This window comes from Podarcis raffonei, chromosome 6 (genome assembly GCF_027172205.1).
Source record: "Podarcis raffonei isolate rPodRaf1 chromosome 6, rPodRaf1.pri, whole genome shotgun sequence".
In the NCBI taxonomy this organism is placed as follows: domain Eukaryota; kingdom Metazoa; phylum Chordata; class Lepidosauria; order Squamata; family Lacertidae; genus Podarcis; species Podarcis raffonei.
The window spans coordinates 86,454,187-86,475,722 of NC_070607.1; the positions used below are offsets into that span (position 1 = coordinate 86,454,187).

Genomic DNA, 21,536 nt, shown 5'->3' on the forward strand with positions numbered 1-21,536 from the left:
GTTTTATTGGGTCTGTTTTATGGATATTGCAAAACATTGTTCTTTTTTCTTTCCTTTTCAATTCTACGTCATGCTTTACATTTCAAAGTTTTGTAAGTTGCTTAGAGACACAGTTGCATAGCAAGCGACTAATAAATTGAATAACTGATATAATCATTAATAATAATATTTCAGTCCCTGTTCTTTCATTTCCCCAGCGTACAAGAATCACTAGTTTAGATGTGAGGGGTTTCCCCACCCCCTTTTCATTAGGAATAGTTCTAGTGCTCTGGTACTCCACGGATAAATAATGTTTGATATGGCAAATTCTGAAAATTATGTTCAAATTGCACAGCTCACAATCCAAGGTCTCTTCAGGCAATTTTTGTGTGTGTTCCCTGGTATTTTAAGTCCCCCTCTCTCTCACACAGACATACATCCGTCCGGATTAGATCCTGTGGCAGAGGTAGCACCAAAATGACCCAATTTGGTTGCCCAACCCATGCTACCTAGTTCATCTTTCCTCCTGAGAAAGAGACAGGTTCAGCCAACAGGGGGCAGAATTAACCCTCTTATAAAGAGCCAGAAAGAGAGCTCTTTAGGCAGATAACGCCAGGGAAGAACATCAGAGTCACAGCAAGCTGGCAGCGCTAACTTAATTCAACAGCAGCAAAAATCTACATTTTTAATTTTTTTTTTACTATTGTGCAATAGACCAGAGATGCTATAACGAATTTCAATATAAAATTTGGATTTGAATATTTTAAATGAGAGCCAGTGTGGTGGTGCTTTTACCGTGTCAGAAACAAAAGACTTGGAAACCCAGCCTCAAATCCCCAGTCAGCCTCAGAGATCACAGAAAATAAATAAAGCAAAGCCCTTACCTCTCCTCTGATATCTCCAAGGTGTTTAGGAAAAACGCTGACACCATTTCAAATTGATAGGCATAGATAGCAATGAGCACCACCATTGAATAAAAAACAGTGGTGAGCCAGAAACCCTTCAGGATTCTTCTCCACATCTCATAATGAACCTGAAACCACATTACCACATAACCTTAGTACTGGTTCTGAACACAGTATGGTGGGCATTTTAGAAATGCATTTGTATAACAGGGGTGGGCTGGGTAAGTCAACCTGAACTGCAAAGCACTCAGTGTTCCTCCGCCCCATTCTGAAAACAAAATTTGACCCCAAACCACAGAAAGTCCTGAAAACATCATAATAATCTGGGCCAAATGGATGGAAGTGGGTATCTTGTAGTGGTCTTGTAGTAAGGTTAGAGCTTACTGGGAAATGATATATAATGAATTGAAAAAGATGTTTAGAATAATGTGTGTGTGTGTAACCTGAAGCACCTGTAACCTGACACACACATATACAGTGGTACCTCGGGTTAAGAACTTAATTCATTCCAGAGGTCCATTCTTAACCTGAAACTGTTCTTAACCTGAGACACCACTTTAGCTAATGGGGCTTCCTGCTGTTGCGCCGCCGCCATGGCGCGATTTCTGTTCTCATCCTGAAGCAAAGTTCTTAACCTGAGGTACTATTTCTGGGTTAGGAGTCTGTAACCTGAAGCGTCTGTAACCTGAAGCGTCTGTAACCCGAGGTACCACTGTATATGTGTGTGTAAGGTTACAGACGCTTCAGGTTACAGACCCCGCTAACCCAGAAATAGTACCTCGGGTTAAAAACTTTGCTTCAGGATGAGAACAGAAATACACACACACACACACAGAGAGAGAGAGAGAGAGAGAGAGAGAGAGAGAGAGAGAGAGAGAGAGACTCACACCACCAGAAGCTTTCTTTTTGGGAATTATAGGGACAGAACTACCCAAACTATATAGAAATTTATTCATGTATGCGACTATAGCGGCAAGAATGTTACTTGCCCCAAAATGGAAAGAAGAAAGGAATATGCAGAAATGGCGGAACTTACCGGAAAAATAAGAAAACAAGATACTTTTTATAAAAGAATGGAAATGGTTTATTTAATATTTACAAATAAACTGTAAACAGATAAGAACATTGGCAGGATTATTTTACCCTGAAGGATTATTCTAATAACCTGCAGTTTTATACGAGTATATATTTAAAGTAGATGAATAAATGAGTAAGTTAAGTTAATTTGGAATATGCAGAAAATATAAAAAATGAATTTAAGGAACCTCAGAAAGAGGGGAAGGAAGTCAAGTTTCGAAATGTTAAAATGATTGTACTATTATTGAAATGTAGGTAAAGGTAAAGGTACCCCTGCCCGTACGGGCCAGTCGTGTCCGACTCTAGGGTTGTGCGCCCATCTCACTTAAGAGGCCGGGGGCCAGCGCTGTCCGAAGACACTTCCGGGTCACGTGGCCAGCGTGACAAGCTGCATCTGGCGAACCAGCGCAGCGCACGGAAACGCCGTTTACCTTCCCCCTGGTAAGCGGTCCCTATTTATCTACTTGCACCCGGGGGTGCTTTCGAACTGCTAGGTTGGCAGGCGCTGGGACCGAGCAACGGGAGCGCACCCCGCCGCGGGGATTCAAACCGCCGACCTGACGATCGGCAAGTCCTACGCGCTGAGGTATTACCCACAGCGCCACCCGCGTCCCTATTGAAATGTACAGAATTGTAAATCATAAAGAAAAAAGTGGGTATTTTTATCCCAGTCTGCATCCGTATTGGAACTATGTTTAAACTGTTCAGAGAGAGAGAGAGTTCATAGAATTATAGCTGGAAGGGACCCTGGGGGTCATCTAGTCCAACCCCAGGAGGTTGCCCACAAGTGCATGCAGACTCCATGCTGGAAAAGGCTCCCTACTTCTGCTTCAAGTTCTGTGAAGCACTGCATTCCACGAACAGCCTAAACCAGAGGTGTCAAACTCAAATTCATCGGGGGCCGCATCAGCAGTTTGGTCACCCTCAAAGGGCCGGTTGTATCTGTAGGACTATGTAAAGGACATGTAAAGTGGAGGTTTCCTGTGTAGAACGGCCGGCGCCGCTAGAGGGCAGACGTTCTCTGGCTTGTAGGCTGCCGCGCATGCGCTGAAGAGGCGGCTTTCTTGTGTCAAAAAAAAAAGCAAGAATAAAAGGTGAAGGCTGGCGGCCGCCGGTGGCTACACGGGCCACATGACAAGGTCTGGCGGGCCGGATTCAGCCTGCGGGCCTTGTGTTTGACACCCGTGGCCTAAACTAACTAAACTGACAACTGACAGGTAACAAAGAGCTCATAAACCGCTGCTGCAATTTTCTAACGGGAAAAAGCAGGAGTGCAATTGCTTCCGATTTCCAGCTTTGCTTACCTGGTACAAAGCCACACAAAGCAGAAAAAGCACAATGTAAAGAATTTTGTACAGGGCCACTTTGCCATTGAAGCTGACAATAAAGAACATGACAGAGCAGATGTAAATCCAGTATTTTACAAGCATCCCCTGCAGCGCAGAACCAAGGATGCCCAAAAGAAGGTTTTGTGGATTGTCCGTTTCTGCAAGAGAGGTGGAGAATCATGCGGAAGCGTCATCAATATCGTCGAATCGTTCACAAGTATGCTCTAAAATAAAACTACTCCTCTCCCTCATAAAACCGTTTTTCTTTCTCACTTATTATGCTTGCCTGTCACCTTCAAGGTTGCAACTCAAGAGGAATGCTCAACAAACATGCTGTCAGAAATCGCCCAGTGCTTAAAGCAGACAAAAGCCTTGCTTCCTTATTAAGCGCCTTTGCTGCCTGTTTGCTCTTCTGAACTAATTTTCCTGGGGTTGCCCCTGGACTGAATACAGATGGTAAAACCCACCTTTAGAAATGCATATTAATAATAGTAGTAGTTCAGGGCTAACTTTACTAAGTATTAAATTTTCTTACCAGCCGCCCCATCTACTCTCACTCCCTTGAGCGATTCTTCCTCCTCTTTTCTCTGCCTTTGCTTCTGCATCATCCATTGCTTTAGCAACAGCCAGAAGGTAAACAGATATAAAACCTGTAATAAAAATCACACAGATATTTTAATAACAACAACAACCAGCACCACCCCACACAACTGGGCCAACTCTAGACAGCTTAATGGAATTCTTTTATTGCATAGTTTTATCATGGATGTTCCTATTTTAATGCTGTCAATGGGATTGCTTTATTGCCTACTTCAATTATGGATGTTTACATTTTAACACGTGTGTCGTCGTCCTCCGTCCCACAATGCCGCCACATACAAAAGGGTGAGCGGGCTTGTAAACCACTCAGTATAACAGGCATACTGTATACAGTGGTACCTCAGTTTGTGAACTTAATCCATTCCAGAAGTCTGTTCTTAAACTGAAACCGTTCTTAAACTGAGGCACGCTTTCCCTAATGAGGCCTCCAGCTGCCGGTGACCATCCACTGTTCGGATTCGGTTCTTAGACCAAGGTAAAGTTCGCAAACCAGGACACTACTTCCGGTTTTGCGGAGTTTGTAAACTGAATAGTTCGTAAACAGGACTGTTCTTAAACCGAGGTGTTGGGAAACTGTGTACGTGCAGCTACTCACACAGAGTCAGTTAAGGTTTGGCAGACAGCCAGAAGGCAATCTGAAGGAGTAAGTCTGCCTGGTGATAACAGAGACATGGAGACCACTTCTCGATTGGTCAAGTTCTCTCAAGGGAGTGATAATTAATGGGCTACTAACTGGAATTTAGTTAGTTCAGTGTTCGTGTTCAGAGTTCTGTGTGTCAGTGTAGGAGTTGTGAGTCGTGTCAGAGAGAGCTAGCAAAAGATCCGTGTTCTGTTCCTGTAAATAGTCCACTGTATATAATAAACACCTAACTACAAGATCCTGGTTCCTGCTTCGTCTATCCTGTCTGCAGCCAAGTCGCCAATTGCTTTCGTGGATTCTGTGTGTACTCTGCTAGGTCTGGCTAAGGTCCTGCAACTAGTCAGAAAGTTGCAAAACACCAAATAGGTTTTGCCAATAGGCAATAGGATCGCAACCATTAATTAATGAATAGATCAGCAACAATCTGCACAACTTTCCAAAGTCCCACACACGCAGCTACATCCTCATGCCATTCAATTCTCAAATCTTTTTTGGCATATAGGCAAGATTCCAATAAGATTCGGTATAATAAAATCGCTCAGCAAAATCTGCATCTAACACTTAAGTTAATGTTGCATAACATTCACGAATCCTCATGGTGTGTTGCAGAAACCTGGCTACTATCTCCATCTTATCCCTGTCCTGGCTTATTGCCTGGTACGTGTGCTTAGGATTGCAGCCTGAAAGTAGAACGCAGAACTGAAGGAAGCTCACCTTGACTCCTAGGTGAACACAGGGCAGGGAATAAGGCTTCAAATCTAAGTCCACGAGCAACGAGGCTGAAACTCCAGGAAACAGTTCCTCCTGGGAAACGTGCAGGCCTGCAAAGAAATTGAGGACCACCAAGACATTTCCATAGGCAACAAGGAAAGGCGAGCTCCTCAAGGCGTAGAGGCGACGGTTGCGCAACATCCAAATGACACAAGACCAAATCAGCAGAACAAAAGTCAGCCAGCTGACATAAGTGATGCTCCAAACCTGGAAATGCATACATAAGATAGACAGACAGATGGATGCACACAGAGAGACATATATTTTGGGTAACACTGCAGTCCCAAACATCTTGTAATCCACAACTGAACAAATATGGACTCCTAAAACTGTAGAAGAAGTCAAAATTTAGGCACACTTCTTCTAAACTATCTAGATCAGGGCCAGGGACCCTGTGCCCTAATAAATAAAAATTAGCTGTACATACTTGCATGTGAATACAGATATCTGAAGTTATGTGCAGCTATAACTCTGAAATTGCTACAAACATGTCTTTGACTAAGGGTGCCTTCAGACTACAGTACTTTCCAGGACAGATTCTAGCGCATATTGGAAATTTAAGTTTGCAGAGTCAGATTAAAGTGCTCTCTCATCGTAGCATCACAAATCCTTTTTTTTTTTAAGTGATAATGTGGGACTAACTTCCATCTTTCCATGCACACAGAAGGTTTTATTTCAGCCTGTATCTTACCATCATGACAATCAATGCAGTGATGTAGCTCTGATTCATAAGGAATCGTGCCAATGCTAAAAAGGTACTAGGCCTATTTCCTTCTGTGCCCTGTTCACCATCAGTTTCTGATACATTTTCAGAGCATGTCTCATCTGCAAGAAATGCAAAAATTTTAGCAAAGGGTAAATTAACCAAAACAACAACAACACACACACCAGTGTCTGGCTTCAGTTAATAAAGTTTTGGAGACTTTGCAGTGTTATATTTAAGCACACCTCTCTCTTACCTGCCCATTTACCCCTATAAATGACCCATCCAGCACCGTGATCCTTTTCCCTTGGAAAATGCCGTTTTGAAAAATACAATGGCTAAAATAACATCAAGGGGCAGCCTGAGATTCTAGGTTATAACTGCATCCCTTGATAATAACAAAGAGTTGCTGTTTGTTCTTAGAAAGAAGAATAAGAGAAAAGTAAAGATGAAAAAAATTAAGAAGAGTAAGAGCAATTAGGCTTCTGTAATGTACTTCAGTCAATATGCCTACCAAGGTGGTTTAACAACAAGGATTAAAGCATTTTACACATTTAAAATCACAGAAGAATTCCATATCTTTCATCAACTGAAATCTTGGCAAACTGCAATGCCCCAAGGGTGCAAAAATGACCATCCATTGAATAAAGCCTTACAAAGGGGCCATCGCACAGGAAAATATACCTGAGAAGGAAAGGTTGTGTCCTTCATTGATGTAGGCATTCACATCACAGCTACGATGACTTTGACACTGCAAAAGGAGAGTACTCTGAAAGCTTCCATTTGGAACATAAACCTCTTGAGCAGGGGGAAAGGGGAAAAAAGGTTGAAATTTTTGATTTTGTACAACAGAGGCTTCACAAAGTCCAGGCTCAAAGTTTCATGAATACCATAACCCCAAGAGGGGAGAATTTCCAGAGGTACCACTTACTTTGAACAGGAAATGCATCACATTTTGTCATATCAGGGACCAGTGGGACAGTAGTCAGTTCTGAAGTGCTGGAGCTCTATACAATGGCCCCCATAGCCACACACACGAGTGCAGACACACATATTAATGTGGAAATGGCAGTGGTGGACTTTGAGGTCTCACATTTCAGTGGCACCCAGTGTGATGCTAAAATTCAGCACCCTCTCACGCTCCATTCTAAATAGTAGCAGCTCCCTGAGGCGTCCCCAAGGTTCTGCACCCAGTGCAACCAAACTGGTCGTGCTTTCCTAAATCCACCTCCCAAAATGGGGTGGAATTGACTCATGATTAAATACACGTGGAATTGAGATGGGCTGGAGAAAAACTGATCCATCAATATACAGCCAAAATCCAATCAGAAAACAGACAGGCATTCCAGACCTCGAGAGATACAGCTGGCAATGTATGTCGTATTTGACTCTATCCCATACCTTAGGAGGCAGAGCCCATCGCTGGAGCATCATGACCAGAGTGTAATAGAGGACAAGAAGGGCAAGAGGATTCAGAGCCACCGGCCAGCTGAGCTGGGGATGAACCTGGAACTTCCAGGGCACAGTGATGTTTGTCTTAATAAGTGGCACTAAGCCCAGGACCCTAGAGAAATGGAGAAAATGGTGAAGAGTTTGCTGCTACTTGATCTTTGTGGAAACAGGAGAGGGAAAACAATAATGCCAAAGAAAGACTAATTTACCTGCAGCAGCCAACTCCTAGGGGCCGAGGTCCCTTCGGTCCCCCCAATAAAATATTTGAGGGGGCAGCCCCCCAAAGTTGATGGGCATTGCCATTAAAATGGTGTGTGTGATCCGTGTCATGAGCTTGATTATACGGGGCATGGCTTGCCTGGACCTGCCCCCCCATATTTTATTTAAGTTGGCACCCCTGATCATCACCACCAAATAAATGAAGCATCGCTTGTGTGAATGGGGCATCATATAGATCAAGGCCACAGGCAGAACTGTGTCCAGGGCAGCTGTTTACCAGCTCCATCTGGTACGTAGGCTGAGACCCTATCTGCCTGCGGACTGTCTCGCCAGAGTGGTGCATGCTCTGGTTATCTCCCGCTTGGACTACTGCAATGCACTCTACATGGGGCTACCTTTGAAGGTGACTCGGAAACTACAACTAATCCAGAATGCGGCAGCTAGACTGGTGACTGGGGGCGGCCGCCGAGACCATATAACACCGGTCTTGAAAGACCTACATTGGCTCCCAGTACGTTTCCGAGCACAATTCAAAGTGTTGGTGCTGACCTTTAAAGCCCTAAACGGCCTCGGTCCAGTATACCTGAAGGAGCGTCTCCACCCCCATCATTCTGCCCGGACGCTGAGGTCCAGCGCCAAGGGCCTTCTGGCAGTTCCCTCATTGCGAGAAGCAAAGCTCCAGGGAACCAGGCAGAGGGCCTTCTCGGTAGTGGCGCCCGCCCTGTGGAACGCCCTTCCAGCAGATGTCAAAGCGATAAACAACTACCTGACATTCAGAAGACATCTTAAGGCAGCCCTGTTCAGGGAAGTTTTTAACGTGTGATATTTTACTGTATTTTTGGTTTTTATGGAGGCCACCCAGAGTGGCTGGGGAGGCCCAGCCAGATGGGCGGGGTATAAATAATAAATTATTATTATTATTATTATTATTATTATTATTATTATTATTTCACTGGTAATAATAATAATAATAATATATTTGTACCCCACCCATCTGGCTGGATTTCCCCAGCCACTCTGGGCAGCTTACAGTACATATAAAAACATACTAAACTTCAAACATTAAACACCTCCCGATACAGGGCTGCCTTCAGATGTTTTCTAAAAATCAGATAGTTGTTCATTTCCTTAACATCTGTTGGGAGGGCGTTCCACAGGGAGGGTGCAGGAACCACTGCCATTGGTGCTTGAATGGCAGGATCTGATCAAATTGAAAGGCGCTTTGATCCAGCAGAGGGAGGCTTCCACCAGCAAAATAGGGAGGGAAATTATTTATGCTGATTCCACCCCTCCCTTGCAGCTGCCTCCTAATCTGTTCCAGGGGGCTGGGGGACCCTTCGGAACAATGTGGGGAGTGGGGAACTCCAGGGGGAGGGAGAATCATGGTGGATAAGCCTATGTTCTCTCTCCATCGGCAGAGGCAGCATGGCCCTGTGTACTAGTTTCTGGGAGGCACAGGTAGGAAGAGTGATGTTGCTCTCAGGTTCTGCTTCTGAGTTTCCCATAAGCACCTGTGAGAACATGATGCTGGACTTGACGGTTTAATCCAGGAGGGCTCTTATTTTTTTGATTGGTTATAACTGGAGGGAAGACTAGTGCATATAATGCTCAGTTCTTAACCGGAACCAAGGTCTGCTGTGCTTTCTCTTACATACCATCTTCTTCAGCATGTGAGTTTGATCTTTTTACCTGGCATAAATGTCTTCAGGAGGAACCAGGTCCTGGAAGTACGGTAGCTGGTACAGGTAAAAAGCACCCAGGTGCCCTGCACTGAATATTGCAACCAAAACACACAAACTGTTGAAGGCAACCGGGCTGATTGGCCGATGGCAAGACCACCAGGAGCACAGGCCTAGGAAGATGAAGAAATAAACTGCAGAAGTTGCCGAAGGTAGGATGATGCCTATGGATAAAGAAATGAAATGCAAAATTTTAGTTTTGCATGGAAAACTGCGTTTGGCTGTGTATGCAGCATGCATTTAAAGTGCGTGGAATTCTCCCAAAGAATCATGGGCAATGTCATCTGTTAAGGGGTGGGAGGGAGTTTCAGTTCCATGAGGGGTAAACTACAGTTCTTGGGATTCTTTAGGGGAAGTCATATGCTTTAAATGTATGCATCCTTTGTCTCTGGCAGACTTACGACAATTTAGAACAGGAAGCTGCAGTCCCTCTCACATATTAAACATTTGTTGATCAAAACCGGAGAATATTACTAGAGGAGCATGCATGCACTGGAGAACTCTAATCTTGAGAGACAACTTGCACATGTGAATGGCCCATCAGAGAGGGAAATGTCACAGGTGGAGACTGACACACATCACCTTGCATTACTTCCCCTCCCCCCTCAATAGAGTCCAGTTCAGCCATTCAGCTGTCAGTCATGAAACACACAGGAAAATAGTGCAGAACATTTCTACCTGCTAAGCCCAACAGAAGCACGACGGCCAGTTTCCCAGCACTGCTGAATAGACCTTCACAAAGGATCCTCAAGGCCGCTAGGAACAAAGTGAGTTTCAGAAGGAATCTTTGTTGGCCGTTCTCCAGATTATCCTGCCCAGGTGAAACTTCCATTTCCTCGTCATCAGTATTTTCAGTTTCTGCTTCAGATTCCTGCAGATCCAGAAACAATGAAATAAGAATCAATTCATAGCTGGGATAGCTCAGTCAGTAGAGATCTGGGGCCCAGAGCAAAAATTTGGGGAGTTGGGCCCACTTGACTGCCCCCTAATAATGTCTCTGGTTCTGAGACATCATATTGTAAGTATTTTGTCCTGCAGCATGGATATTGTTCTGATACTCTAGCAATCACTTCGACGTTTCACTTGGAACAAAAGCATGGTGTGCCCACAATGCCGTTTCACCTAGTTATCATGGTTGTTCTTCAAACTGCCAAAGTGTTCGATGTCCCTAAATAGATGAAGGCGATTGCTAGAAGAGAGATAAGCTCATCCTGAGTCTTTTGCAACCCAGTTTATGTCACGCTTCAGCCTAATGAATGAGCAACCTCACTGAAGACAAATATATGAAAGCTCAGAATACAAAGCCTGGAAGTCGGTGCAAATAATCCATCATTAAATATTTCTCAGTCCGCGGCTCGTCGTGCAAGATTAATGCATTCCAACTGGTTGTCCATACTGAGAGGGATAAAGGAAAGCACACATCACAACTCGGGAGCTTAAGAAGATCCCTGCAGGTCTATCTAGACTAGCATCCTGTTCTCCCAGTGGTCGACCATATGTGGGAGACATCCTTCTATGTCCTGTCCTAGTAACAATCCCTTTGTTTCAATACATCCAGCAGCTGATGTGATCCAGAAATAGGTAGTGTGAGGGGAGGAAATGTACTATAATCTAATAACATAGTCCTGCTGTAGCAGACCAAAGACTAGATAGTCTAGCATCCTGTTCTCACAGTGGAGAACCTGATGCATGCAAGAGGATTTGTGACTGCTCTCTCCCCACATGTGATTCCCAGCAACTGTTATGCAGAAATGTTCAGCTTCTGGCAGTGTAGGCAGCTCCTTCATTCCTAGTAGCCATCAAAAACATTATCCTCCATATATTTTGCCTAATCCTCTTTTTTTGTTTGTTGTTTAGTTGTTTAGTTATGTCCAACTCTTTGTGACCCCATGGACCAGAGCACGCCAGGCACTCCTGTCTTCCACTGCCTCCCGCAGTTTAGTCAAATTCATGCTGGTAGCTTCGAGAACACTGTCCAACCATCTCGTCCTCTGTCATCCCCTTCTCCTTGTGCCCTCCATCTTTCCCAACATCAGGGTCTTTTCCAGGGAGTCTTCTCTTCTCATGAGGTGGCCAAAGTATTGGAGCCTCAGCTTCAGGATCTGTCCTTCCAGTGAGCACTCAGGGCTGATTTCCTTCAGAATGGAGAGGTTTGATCTTCTTGCAGTCCATGGGACTCTCAAGAGTCTCCTCCAGCACCATAATTCCAAAGCATCAATTCTTCGGCGATCAGCCTTCTTTATGGTCCAGCTCTCACTTCCATACATCACTACTGGGAAAACCATAGCTTTAACTATACGGACCTTTGTTGGCAAGGTGATGTCTCTGCTTTTTAAGATGCTGTCTAGGTTTGTCATTGCTTTTCTCCTCTTTTTAAAGCCCGCCAAACTATCCCTATATCAGGTGAGAGCAAATTTACCATGTGCTGCGTGAAGAAGTTATGTCTTTTGTCTGCCCTGAATCTTCTAACATTCAGCATTGTTCCAGAATTACGAAAGAGGGAGGAAAATATGCTCCCTATCCACCTTCTTATGCACCTCTATCACATCCCCCCTTACTTGTCTTTTTTTCTAAACCAAAAAGTCCCAAGTATTATAATTTTTCTCCATAGGTGAATTGCTCCTAACCCTGGATCATTTTGGTTGCCCTTTTCTGAAATTTAGCTTAAGAACATATGTATAGTTAGGGTTTCTCCCACTAAGCAGATAATCCATGCAAATTTCCCCCACTAACCAGATAGAGTGAACTATTTAAATTGTTTAAACCTTGGTCTATTGTTAGCTCAGTAATGAAATATTTGAAGAGTGGTATGCCTAATCTAGCCCATAATTCATTTATGCATTTAATGTGTTGTGTAAATGCATTTATATATTATGTATGTTTCTTCTGGGTTTTGTTTCTCATATTACATAATAACTCAAAATAATAATAAAAAGGGAAAGCACTTGTTCTTCCCCCTTGCAATCCTTATTCATACGCTACAAGGCCAAGAAATCTGAACGTAGGTCTACATAATTACCATTTCCTCTTCCATCTCTTCTTCTTCATCGCAAGGAAACAGGTCTTGGTTCCTTGGATGAAGCTGGGCTTTTTGGTTAAGAAGCTTGACCATCTTCTTGCAAAGTTGTGTGACTGTGAGACTGGTGAGAAACATTCCAATATCGGGAGCCAAAAGGCAAATGATGTTCCAAGCATTGAGATTGCTAAACCTAAAGAAAAGAGGGTGCATTAGTATCCCGTAGGGTTAAAGGCTTTGCAGTCAAGAAGGGCAAAGTTCCCTGACTCTGCCCCACATTCAGTGCTCCGTATCTTGCTTAGATATCACTTTGGGGAAACATGCCCACCCACAATGTTCCTCCAACAAGGTGTACAATAGTTAATCAATATGCCATGCATAAAAATGAAAACGTAAGATAAAAATTAAGTCTTACCTCGGAAAACCAAAGTGGCACAGCACTTTCTCCCATAAGAAATCTTTTTTAAAAAGGAAAAGAACCATAGTTATAGACTCAGTGGGGTGGTCAAGTTTGCTGATTATACCACATTGTTCAGGGTGGTAGAAACAAAAGCATCTCTCTAATCTAAACTGGGTGAATGGGTATTAAAATGGGAAACACAATTCAACACAGGCAAATGTAAAATGCAAAAACCTAACTTCCCAGTTGCTGGGAATTACAGATGGGCAGAATATTGCAATAGCATCTTTCTTAAATCATTCCTATATGATGTTGAGCAGACATTACCATTAGGTGGCAGGTAATGGAAAACAATCTGAAAAGCTGCTTGAACCACAAGGAAAATGAAGCTAGTGTAGGTGATCGCGCTAAGCATCTGCCCGGTGGACCCTGAAAAATAAAAATGTAGTCTTTATTTTCATGGACCCCAGCACCAAAAGAGAGCATAGCAAAATTTAAACTGGCTATACCTTTGAGACCCCACACCTCTGCCTTTTCTGGTGGCATTTTTTGAGGGGAAACGGAGAAATGTTAGAGGGTATGGAACTCCACTCCAGGAACTTTTGCAAGTTCTTAGGGTACAGGCCGGTCCTACCGTTAGGCAGAGTGAGGTGGCCACCTCAGGTGACAGACACTGGGGTACCAAGAGTGGCAGCAAAATGTTGAGGGTGGGCAGAGCTGTGTGTGCACCCTCTAAGCTAGATCTTTCTTCTGAGGGGAGGTAGAGAATTTTGTCCTATCACCAGTGTTCAAGCAAAATTCAAATGCAACTCTAGTAGGCCTCTCTGTATGTGGAAATGGAGGGAGGGCATCAAAAAGTTTTGGGTCAGCCCCACTAGTGTGGCCATGTCCCTACTTCATGGAGTACAGTCCTCTGATTGAAGATGTCCTCTCTTTGAAGAGCTGTCTGTCTGGAACAAGTATTCTTGGTTTGTTTGTTTTTTGATTATGTATTTTGTGTTTTTATATTGTTTATATTGTGAACCGCCCTGGGACATGTGGGTATATACAAATCTAATAAATAATAATAATAATAATAATGGTTTAAACAGGGCTATTTTTCATCCGGAACTCGCTGGAACTCAGTTCCAGCACCTCTCAGGTGGGCGCCATTGCCATTATAAGAAGGGAGGCCTTCATGGCAAGTTCCGGCACCTCTTTTTCTAGAAAAATAGCACTGGGTTTAAAGATCAAGAACCCCAGGAAGGGAGTGCAATGAGGGCCTTCAAACTGCCTGTTAACTGTTAAGTTGTGGGTGAACATATCAGACGGCACAGCGATTCTTCAAACAGCTCTTGTTTATTCACAGGCCAGAACAGAACTGAAGGGTTCAGTCAGCCTGCTTATATAGAGCTCCAGTAAAACGTAACTGTAACAACTTTCTGTAACTATCCAATCACTGAATGTCATTTTCGATCCCTTATTTGCATATGGGGACCTGAGTAAAAACTATCTACAGTATCCCCCTGCTGGCCCAGGGTGAGAACTTCAGTACATAACACCAACAATTAGCACTTAGAAGAGCTCCCCACCCTTGATCTGAAACTTTCAGCAATTTGCCTACCTTTCATGGTGACAGCATTTGGTTTGGGGAACAGCGGCAGGAGCAGCAAGAAGAAGAGATAGACCACAGAAAGCCCATTGTATCTGAAACCTATAGCTAGGGAAACAACCGAGCGTTACATAAGAAAATCCTCAGCATGAGATGCGAGAAAGCCTCCAGCTTACCATTTAATAAACAGGAAGCTTCCTTGTTCCAGGTCAGGCTATTTGTACATCTAGCTCAATATTTGAGTAGGAGTGGCTCTCTGGAATCTCAGGCAGAAATCTGCCCATCTCTTGCTATCTAATCCTTTTAACTGGAAGTGCCAGAAACTGAACTTGAGGCCTTCTGAATGCCAGCCATGCAGACCCTCCAAGTGTCCCTATTTTCCAGGGACAGTCCCAGATTTTCTGAAGCCATCCTGATGTCTGATTTGATCCCAGAATGTCCCCCTTTCCCTTAGGACGTCCCTATTTTCATTGGAGAATTGTTGGAGGCTATGGAGTTATGTGATCCCTGAGCCAAGGAGATAAGTAACTATGCAGCTTTTAGAAGACATCTAATGGCAGCCCTGTATAGGAAAGTTTTACAATATTTTATTAAAAAAATTATATATGTTGGAAGCTGCCCAGGGCGGCTGGGGCAACACAGTCAGATGGGCAGGGTATAAATAATAATACAGTGGTACCTCAGGTTACAGATGCTTCAGGTTACAGACGCTTCAGGTTACAGACTCCGCTAACCCAGAAATAGTACCTCGGGTTAAGAACTTTGCTTCAGGATAAGAACAGAAATTGTGCGGTGGCAGCGGGAGGCCCCATTAGCTAAAGTGGTACCTCAGGTTAAGAACAGTTTCAGATTAAGAACGGATCTCCTGAACGAATTAAGTTCTTAACCCAAGATACCACTGTAATACTAATACTAATACTAATACTAATGGAACAGGACATCCCTATTTTCATTGAAGAAATGTTGGTCTACCAACAGAGCCGTGCAGAGCTTCCCTGAGGCCTGGGTCGGGAGTATTGTTGGAATAAAGTTATAAACTCAAATCAAAAAGCAGCTAGTCCCTGGGGGGGCTCCCAGCCAGCTTAGCCCTCTGTGGCAAGGGGCAAGTGTATCTGGCTGCCCGCCCCTCTCCTCGGGTCTGTCTACCACTGAACAATGGTCCCTCTCTGAGAACTTTTGCCAAGCATGAACCTTGAAGCACCAACACTGAGTTTAAGAGTCCATCCCAAACAGTATGGCCAGAGCTTGCGGGGCCTTTAAACATAGGCTACAACTTTCTGCAAGGCTGCAAGTTAATGCTTTACATGGGAGTAAATCCCACTGAACACAGTGAGACTGGCTCATTCTGCAGATTGCTGGTTCAGCAATAAAATGTGGGTTTTCCCCGGGGAAGTGTCAGGACAAAAATAAACTGCTCAGATGCAGAGCTAAAAAGTGTGGACCTTTGCCTGAGGAGCCCAGTGCAAAAGCAAGTCCGCAGAGCCCTTACTTCCAGGTAAGTCTATATAGGAATGCAGTAACAGTAGCAATTGTCTGATGTCCTGTGTGCCTCTAACCCTTGTTTGGTTTAGCCCAGCGTGACATTATGAATTGCTTGCCCACCTAACAGATAAAGAAGCACACCTACTTTCTCCTGCCAAAATGGCTGTACAATTTTTCCATAAACTAGCCTGTCTGATTTCTTTCCAAAGGAATGCATGAGTCCAATTGATACGATTTGTTTATTTATTTATTTTAATGCCATAGCAGCTACGTATAGCAGGGTTCTATTTTGCGGTGGCAGCAGAGCACAAAAGCCGTTCAATGGGACCTTCAGCATGGATAGCAGCAGTCCTACAGCCCTGGCTAGTTGACAATTACGGTTTCTGGATCCAATGGAACACCATAGAATGTTCTTCTCCGAAACATTTAATCCTCTGGGCATTCTTACACATCGGCTATCAGAAACATTTAAAGCACCAGAAGCCACATCCCATAAATGTGTGAACTACAGTGATTTAAAAAAATAAAAATCTCCCCTCTGCAAATAATTACAAAGCAAGCAACTCAAAACTACAATATCAGTTTAATTAATGCAATGGACACAGTCCAGACAAAGCTGAGCACTTTTAACTCTCACTGATATCTGTGGGAGAGACTTAAGTATGCGCATTTGCATCAGTTTAAAAACTGCTCACCTTTGGCTGGATTGTGTGCAGTTGGTTGAATTCCATTCAACTGACCTAAGTTGGTCAGTTTCATTCCTGATGCAAGTCCGCCGAATTAGTGAAATTTCATTTCCTTGCACTCTCTTATTTCCCTTATAAACACGATGCAACATAAAGTCTTTAAGGCATAAGTGGAAATGTCTTACCTGCTGCCAAGGAGAGTGACAGACCTAATCTGAAAATTAACCCACAGGCTAAACTATTTGCCATGGTCTCCTCTGTTCAGCATCAGGACGGGGATATCAGCGAAGTAGGTTGCAGCTACTGCCCCAGCCTTCTGACCCAATGGCTAAAGGAAACTGCGCCGAGCTTTTAAACTCTCATTCCAAATATGGTCTGCTTTCCAATCAATGGCTCTGTATTAATTTTTTACAAAAAGTAATACGAAAACTGGTGAATCTCCAGTAATCTTCATGTTCTGTAAAATGGGAAGTATTGATCTACCTGGGCTTTCTCCTCCTCCCCCTCCCACACACTTGAATCCTAATTTTCCTTTGCAGCTGAACAAGTAGGCTGGTGCTTGGCTTTCAGGCATCAATCTCCTTTTCTTCCCCAAGTTTCCCTTACTCGTCTGTTTTCCAGATCAAAGTAACCAGTCACAACAGAATCAGCCTTCAATCAGCAGTTAGGAATTTCTCCAATCTCCCAACAATGTGATCTGTTGTTGCTTTTTCCTTCGGTGTGAAACTCCTTTAGCCACTGAATGTATAACTCTCAGGAATGATCACAAAATTTTAGTTCCAAGCTGTGTTTTAGTTGCAAACCACGAAGGGTCTTGCTGGCACGTGATGAGGTTGTTTGTTGAAAGTCTCCATCCACTTCATAAATGTTAATCTGATGCAAAATATGTTAACAATCATCCCTGGTAAGTGTACGTAAAGCCTTAAATGGCTCAGAACCACAATAACTCAAGGACCACCTCGACCCATATGAACTGCCCCAGACCTTGCAATCATCACCTGAAGCCCTTTTTTGTGTGTCTGCTCCATGAGAGGTCTGGAGGGTGACAACACAAAACAGGGTCTTTTCTGCAGTGGCTCCCTGTTTGTCAAATGCTCTCCCCAGGGAGGCTTATATGGCGCCTTCATTACATTTTTAAATTTTTTTTAAAAAAAATAATTTTGAATTTTCATTTTACAAACATCAAATAAAAATAGAAAACAACACACACACACACACACACACACACACCTTTGACTTCCCTCCCCTCCTTTATGGATCCTTATGTTATATTTTTTTTCTCCTCCATCTCCTTTATAATTCTAGTTATTTAAAAAATCCTTGAGTATTCCTTAGTTCAAATTTTTAACCACAAGTTTTAAATCAATCCTGCTAATTAATTTAATTGTTTACAATGGTTTTTCAAATAAATTACTGTATATATTTCCCCCATTCTTTGTTAAAAATTGATTCTTCCTGATTTCTAATTCTTCCTGTTAGTTATACCATTTCAGCATAGTCTTCATTACATATCTTTAGCTGCCAGGCAAAGCATTCCTCTTCTCCCAGGCCTTTGGCTAACTAAGCCAGGCATAGGCCAACTCCGGCCTTCCAGATGTTTGGATCTACAATTCCCATCATCCCTAGCTAACAGAACCAGTGTTGGAGAGCCAGAGTCTGCCTATGCCTGAATTAAGCAATCTATGCACTTTTATACAGGACAGGGGGGTTGTATTGATTTAGCTGTTCTTCTGTTGTTATGTTGTGTTATGTCATGTTACAATATGTGTGTTTGTCTTTTTATACTGTAAACCAGGCTTCCTCAACCTCGGCCCTCCAGTTGTTTTTGGCCTACAACTCCCATGATCCCTAGCAAGCAGGACCAGTGGTCAGGGATGATGGGAATTGTAGTCTCAAAACATCTGGCGGGCCAAGGTTGAGGAAGCCTGCTGTAAACCATCCTACGATCCTCGGATGAAGGGCGGTATCTAAATTTAATAAACAAATAAATGGCACAGTTGACAGGACATTCGTCCAGTGCTTAAAAGCTTGCACGGGCTGCCCATATGTTGCCAGGACAAGTTCAAGGTTCTTGCATTAATTTACAAGCCCTTAATCCAGGATACCCTAAGAACTGATCAATCCCTTGCACCTCCCCTGCCCTATCTCTGATTTCTCTGGGAGAATCTCCCAGGGTACAGATGCTCAGTTTATATGCACCTGGAGCTGTGTGTTCAGTATTGTGGACCCAGTTCTCTGAAACTCCCTCCCAGATGAGAACAGGCCCCTCCCCCGCATCCTGTTGACTTTCCAGTACCTAGTGAAGACCTTTTCCAGCAATCTTTTAAAGTATGTTTTCTGATCTTCTTCTTTGGTGATCACTCGTAGCCAAGTAAGATTGTCTTCCATAAACATGGTTTTAACAATGACTCCGTAAGTGACTGTGGAGGCCAATTCTGGATTCCATACATCCTTCCACAGTGGGGACATTGGGAGTTGATCACAGTGTGGATTTGCCAAGCATGCCTTCCTCTTAGCATGTTTCTCCCTTGCGTCCTGAGTTTGAGTGTCTTCAAAGCCCATGACACCTTTGGTCAAGGCTGTTCTCCAATTGGAGCGCTCGCAGGCAAGTGTTTCTGATGTTTTCTGATATTGAGGTACTATTGAGTAAAAGCTAGGTTGAATACAACCTCTATCATCTTATCTCTTGCAATGGTAATTCAACACACAGGGTTCATCCACATGCCTGTTTGCCCTCCCCAGGGAAGCCATGGTTTCATGCTGAATCGGAACAAACAGCAGTTGGATTTCCCACAGATTGCTGTCTGTTCCAATTTAGCACTAGAGAGCGAGTTTTCCAGGGAAAAGTGATGAGGCAAAGGCAAAACCACCAAGACCTGTGGAAAACCACACAACCCTGTGCTTTCTAGGTGTGGGGCAAACAGACGTGTGGGTGAGCCCTCTGTATCCTAAGCCCAGTGACGGGTGGAGGTATCCCAGGCTGCCACATGTCACTCCTAAGGTCAGAAAACAGAGGAGAATGACAGGATGGTGAAAGCAACATATTTGGCCTCCTTCTGGCAACTGTCATGTGCACTTAGAGCAAGAAAGGGGAAGTTGCAACCCTCAAGACATTGCTAGACTACAGTTCTCATCATCCCTGACCATTGGCCGTAGCTGGGGATGATGGGAGTTGGAACCCAACAACGTATGGGAGCTACATATTCTCCTCCCCAGACCTGCGGTAGATGATCAACACAAAGGTAGAAAAGGCACATTACTTCACCTTTGCTGATGCTGAACCCCCACATTGTCATCTTCTGAGCCTGGTGAGGCACCAGTAATGATCAAAATTGCATTTCAGGCTCTCAGTTGCCTACTTCTATTTCTCAGTGAAGGAGTGTAGTAAAGGATGGCTAAATCGGTCAATTTTTGCTTCTTTCGCTTTCTCATTTTTCTATTCTTAAGTTCAGTTCATCACATTTCTGCATCCTCACAAAAACCAGTCAGCATTTTGGGGTGCATTTTCCCTAATTCCTGCATGCAATTTTGCCCAAGATAATGCCTTTCTGTATATTATTTTCACTAATATATGTACTCACACACACATTTTTTGACTGGAGAACGGCACAGCATATTTTGTGAGAACTGTCTCTTGAAGTATAGCTGTGTTTTGGTCCAACACATTGTTTCAGAAACTGCAAATTAAGTATCTTCGTATTAAAATGTGAATTGAGCTGGATTTCCCCCCACCCCACCCCTAAGTGCTGAAGCCCTTGCTCTCCCCACACAGAGACAGTTAAATCGCCCTCTCCTTTGTCTTGCTGTCTTTCTATCTGCTGCTATTACCAGCACCCTCATTTTCCATTCCGAAATGTGCTTTTTCCTTCCATATCAATTACATCCTAAGTGCTATACTTCTCAGGCTGACAAAGGGTGAATGTGATGACTTGCACTGTTTTGCTGATGGGTATTTTTAAATATGCATTTCCTTTATCGAAAGATGCTTTCCACCGAAACTGTTGCTGCCAAGGTAGATCTTTCCATGTCAGTGATCTTTCGGAACAGACATTGTGTACTCTTTGGAGCCTTCACACTAAATAGACAGGATTGTGAGACTGGCCCTTAAGGAACATCGATACCATTTATTTATTTAACTGTATTTAACTTCTGTTTGTTTGTTTGTTTGTTTGTTTAATTTATATCCCACCTTTTATCCAAGGTGCTCAAGGTGGCATACATGATTCTCCCCTTCCTCATTTATTTCAGAACAATTACATAGTCTTCTTCTTCTTTGGCAATCACTCGTAGCTGAGTAAGATTGTCTTCCATAAACACGTTTTTAACAATGAGTCTGTAAGTGACTGTGGAGGCCAATTCTGGATCCACACGTTCTTCCACAGTGGGGACACTGGTTTCTGGGCGGGAGTTGATCATGGTGTGGATTTGCCAAGCGTGCCTTCCTCTTAGCACATTTCTCCCTTGTGTCCTGAGTTCGAGTGTCTTCCTCCTCCAACACCACTTTTACTGGATAACTCAGGGAAGAAAATATTGATAACAAAGGGCAAAGAGAGTACCTGGCTTTCTGGGTACATCCCTCTGGGGGAAGTTTCCCCCTTAGGCAAACAGGAAGAAGTGAATGAAGAAATGGAGGGGAGGGGGGGGAATCACATTGAACAGAATTGATCTCGGTGTTCAGGAAAGGTTCAGAGGATCTCACCTACTAAAAATATCCAGCAGGGAGTTATTTTTAAAAAGAAATGCATCTGAGGGTGCTTATGCTCACACACAGAACATAGCTCCTCATTTATGCAGAGTATTATCTTTGAAAACCTGTCCTGTTTATATCAGGAGTCCCACGGCAACCCGAGATTATTAAAGGGACCACAGTATGGTTCCTGACAACACATGCCACTTTGTCTGTAGGGAAGGAAAGCTGGAGCTGCTGGAGAGACAGGAAATACCTGAG

At 43.6% G+C, this 21,536-nt stretch overlaps 1 protein-coding gene across 1 annotated transcript in view; it reads right to left on the bottom strand.

Annotated features, from left to right (window-relative positions):
* The window catches only part of LOC128415479 (piezo-type mechanosensitive ion channel component 2-like), a 65,310-nt gene extending 52,398 nt beyond the window's left edge, over positions 1-12,912 (bottom strand). Inside the window, exons 1-11 of the mRNA XM_053391717.1 lie at positions 12,845-12,912; positions 12,433-12,622; positions 10,092-10,284; positions 9,364-9,577; positions 7,405-7,567; positions 6,688-6,754; positions 5,992-6,125; positions 5,244-5,507; positions 3,825-3,939; positions 3,266-3,447; positions 864-1,012 (exon numbers count right to left, since the gene is read on the bottom strand). Of these exons, the coding sequence (XP_053247692.1) occupies positions 864-1,012; positions 3,266-3,447; positions 3,825-3,939; positions 5,244-5,507; positions 5,992-6,125; positions 6,688-6,754; positions 7,405-7,567; positions 9,364-9,577; positions 10,092-10,284; positions 12,433-12,622; positions 12,845-12,912 (1,739 nt within the window). The remainder of the gene's footprint in view (positions 1-863; positions 1,013-3,265; positions 3,448-3,824; positions 3,940-5,243; positions 5,508-5,991; positions 6,126-6,687; positions 6,755-7,404; positions 7,568-9,363; positions 9,578-10,091; positions 10,285-12,432; positions 12,623-12,844) is intronic.
* Between the last annotated feature and the right edge of the window lie 8,624 nt (positions 12,913-21,536).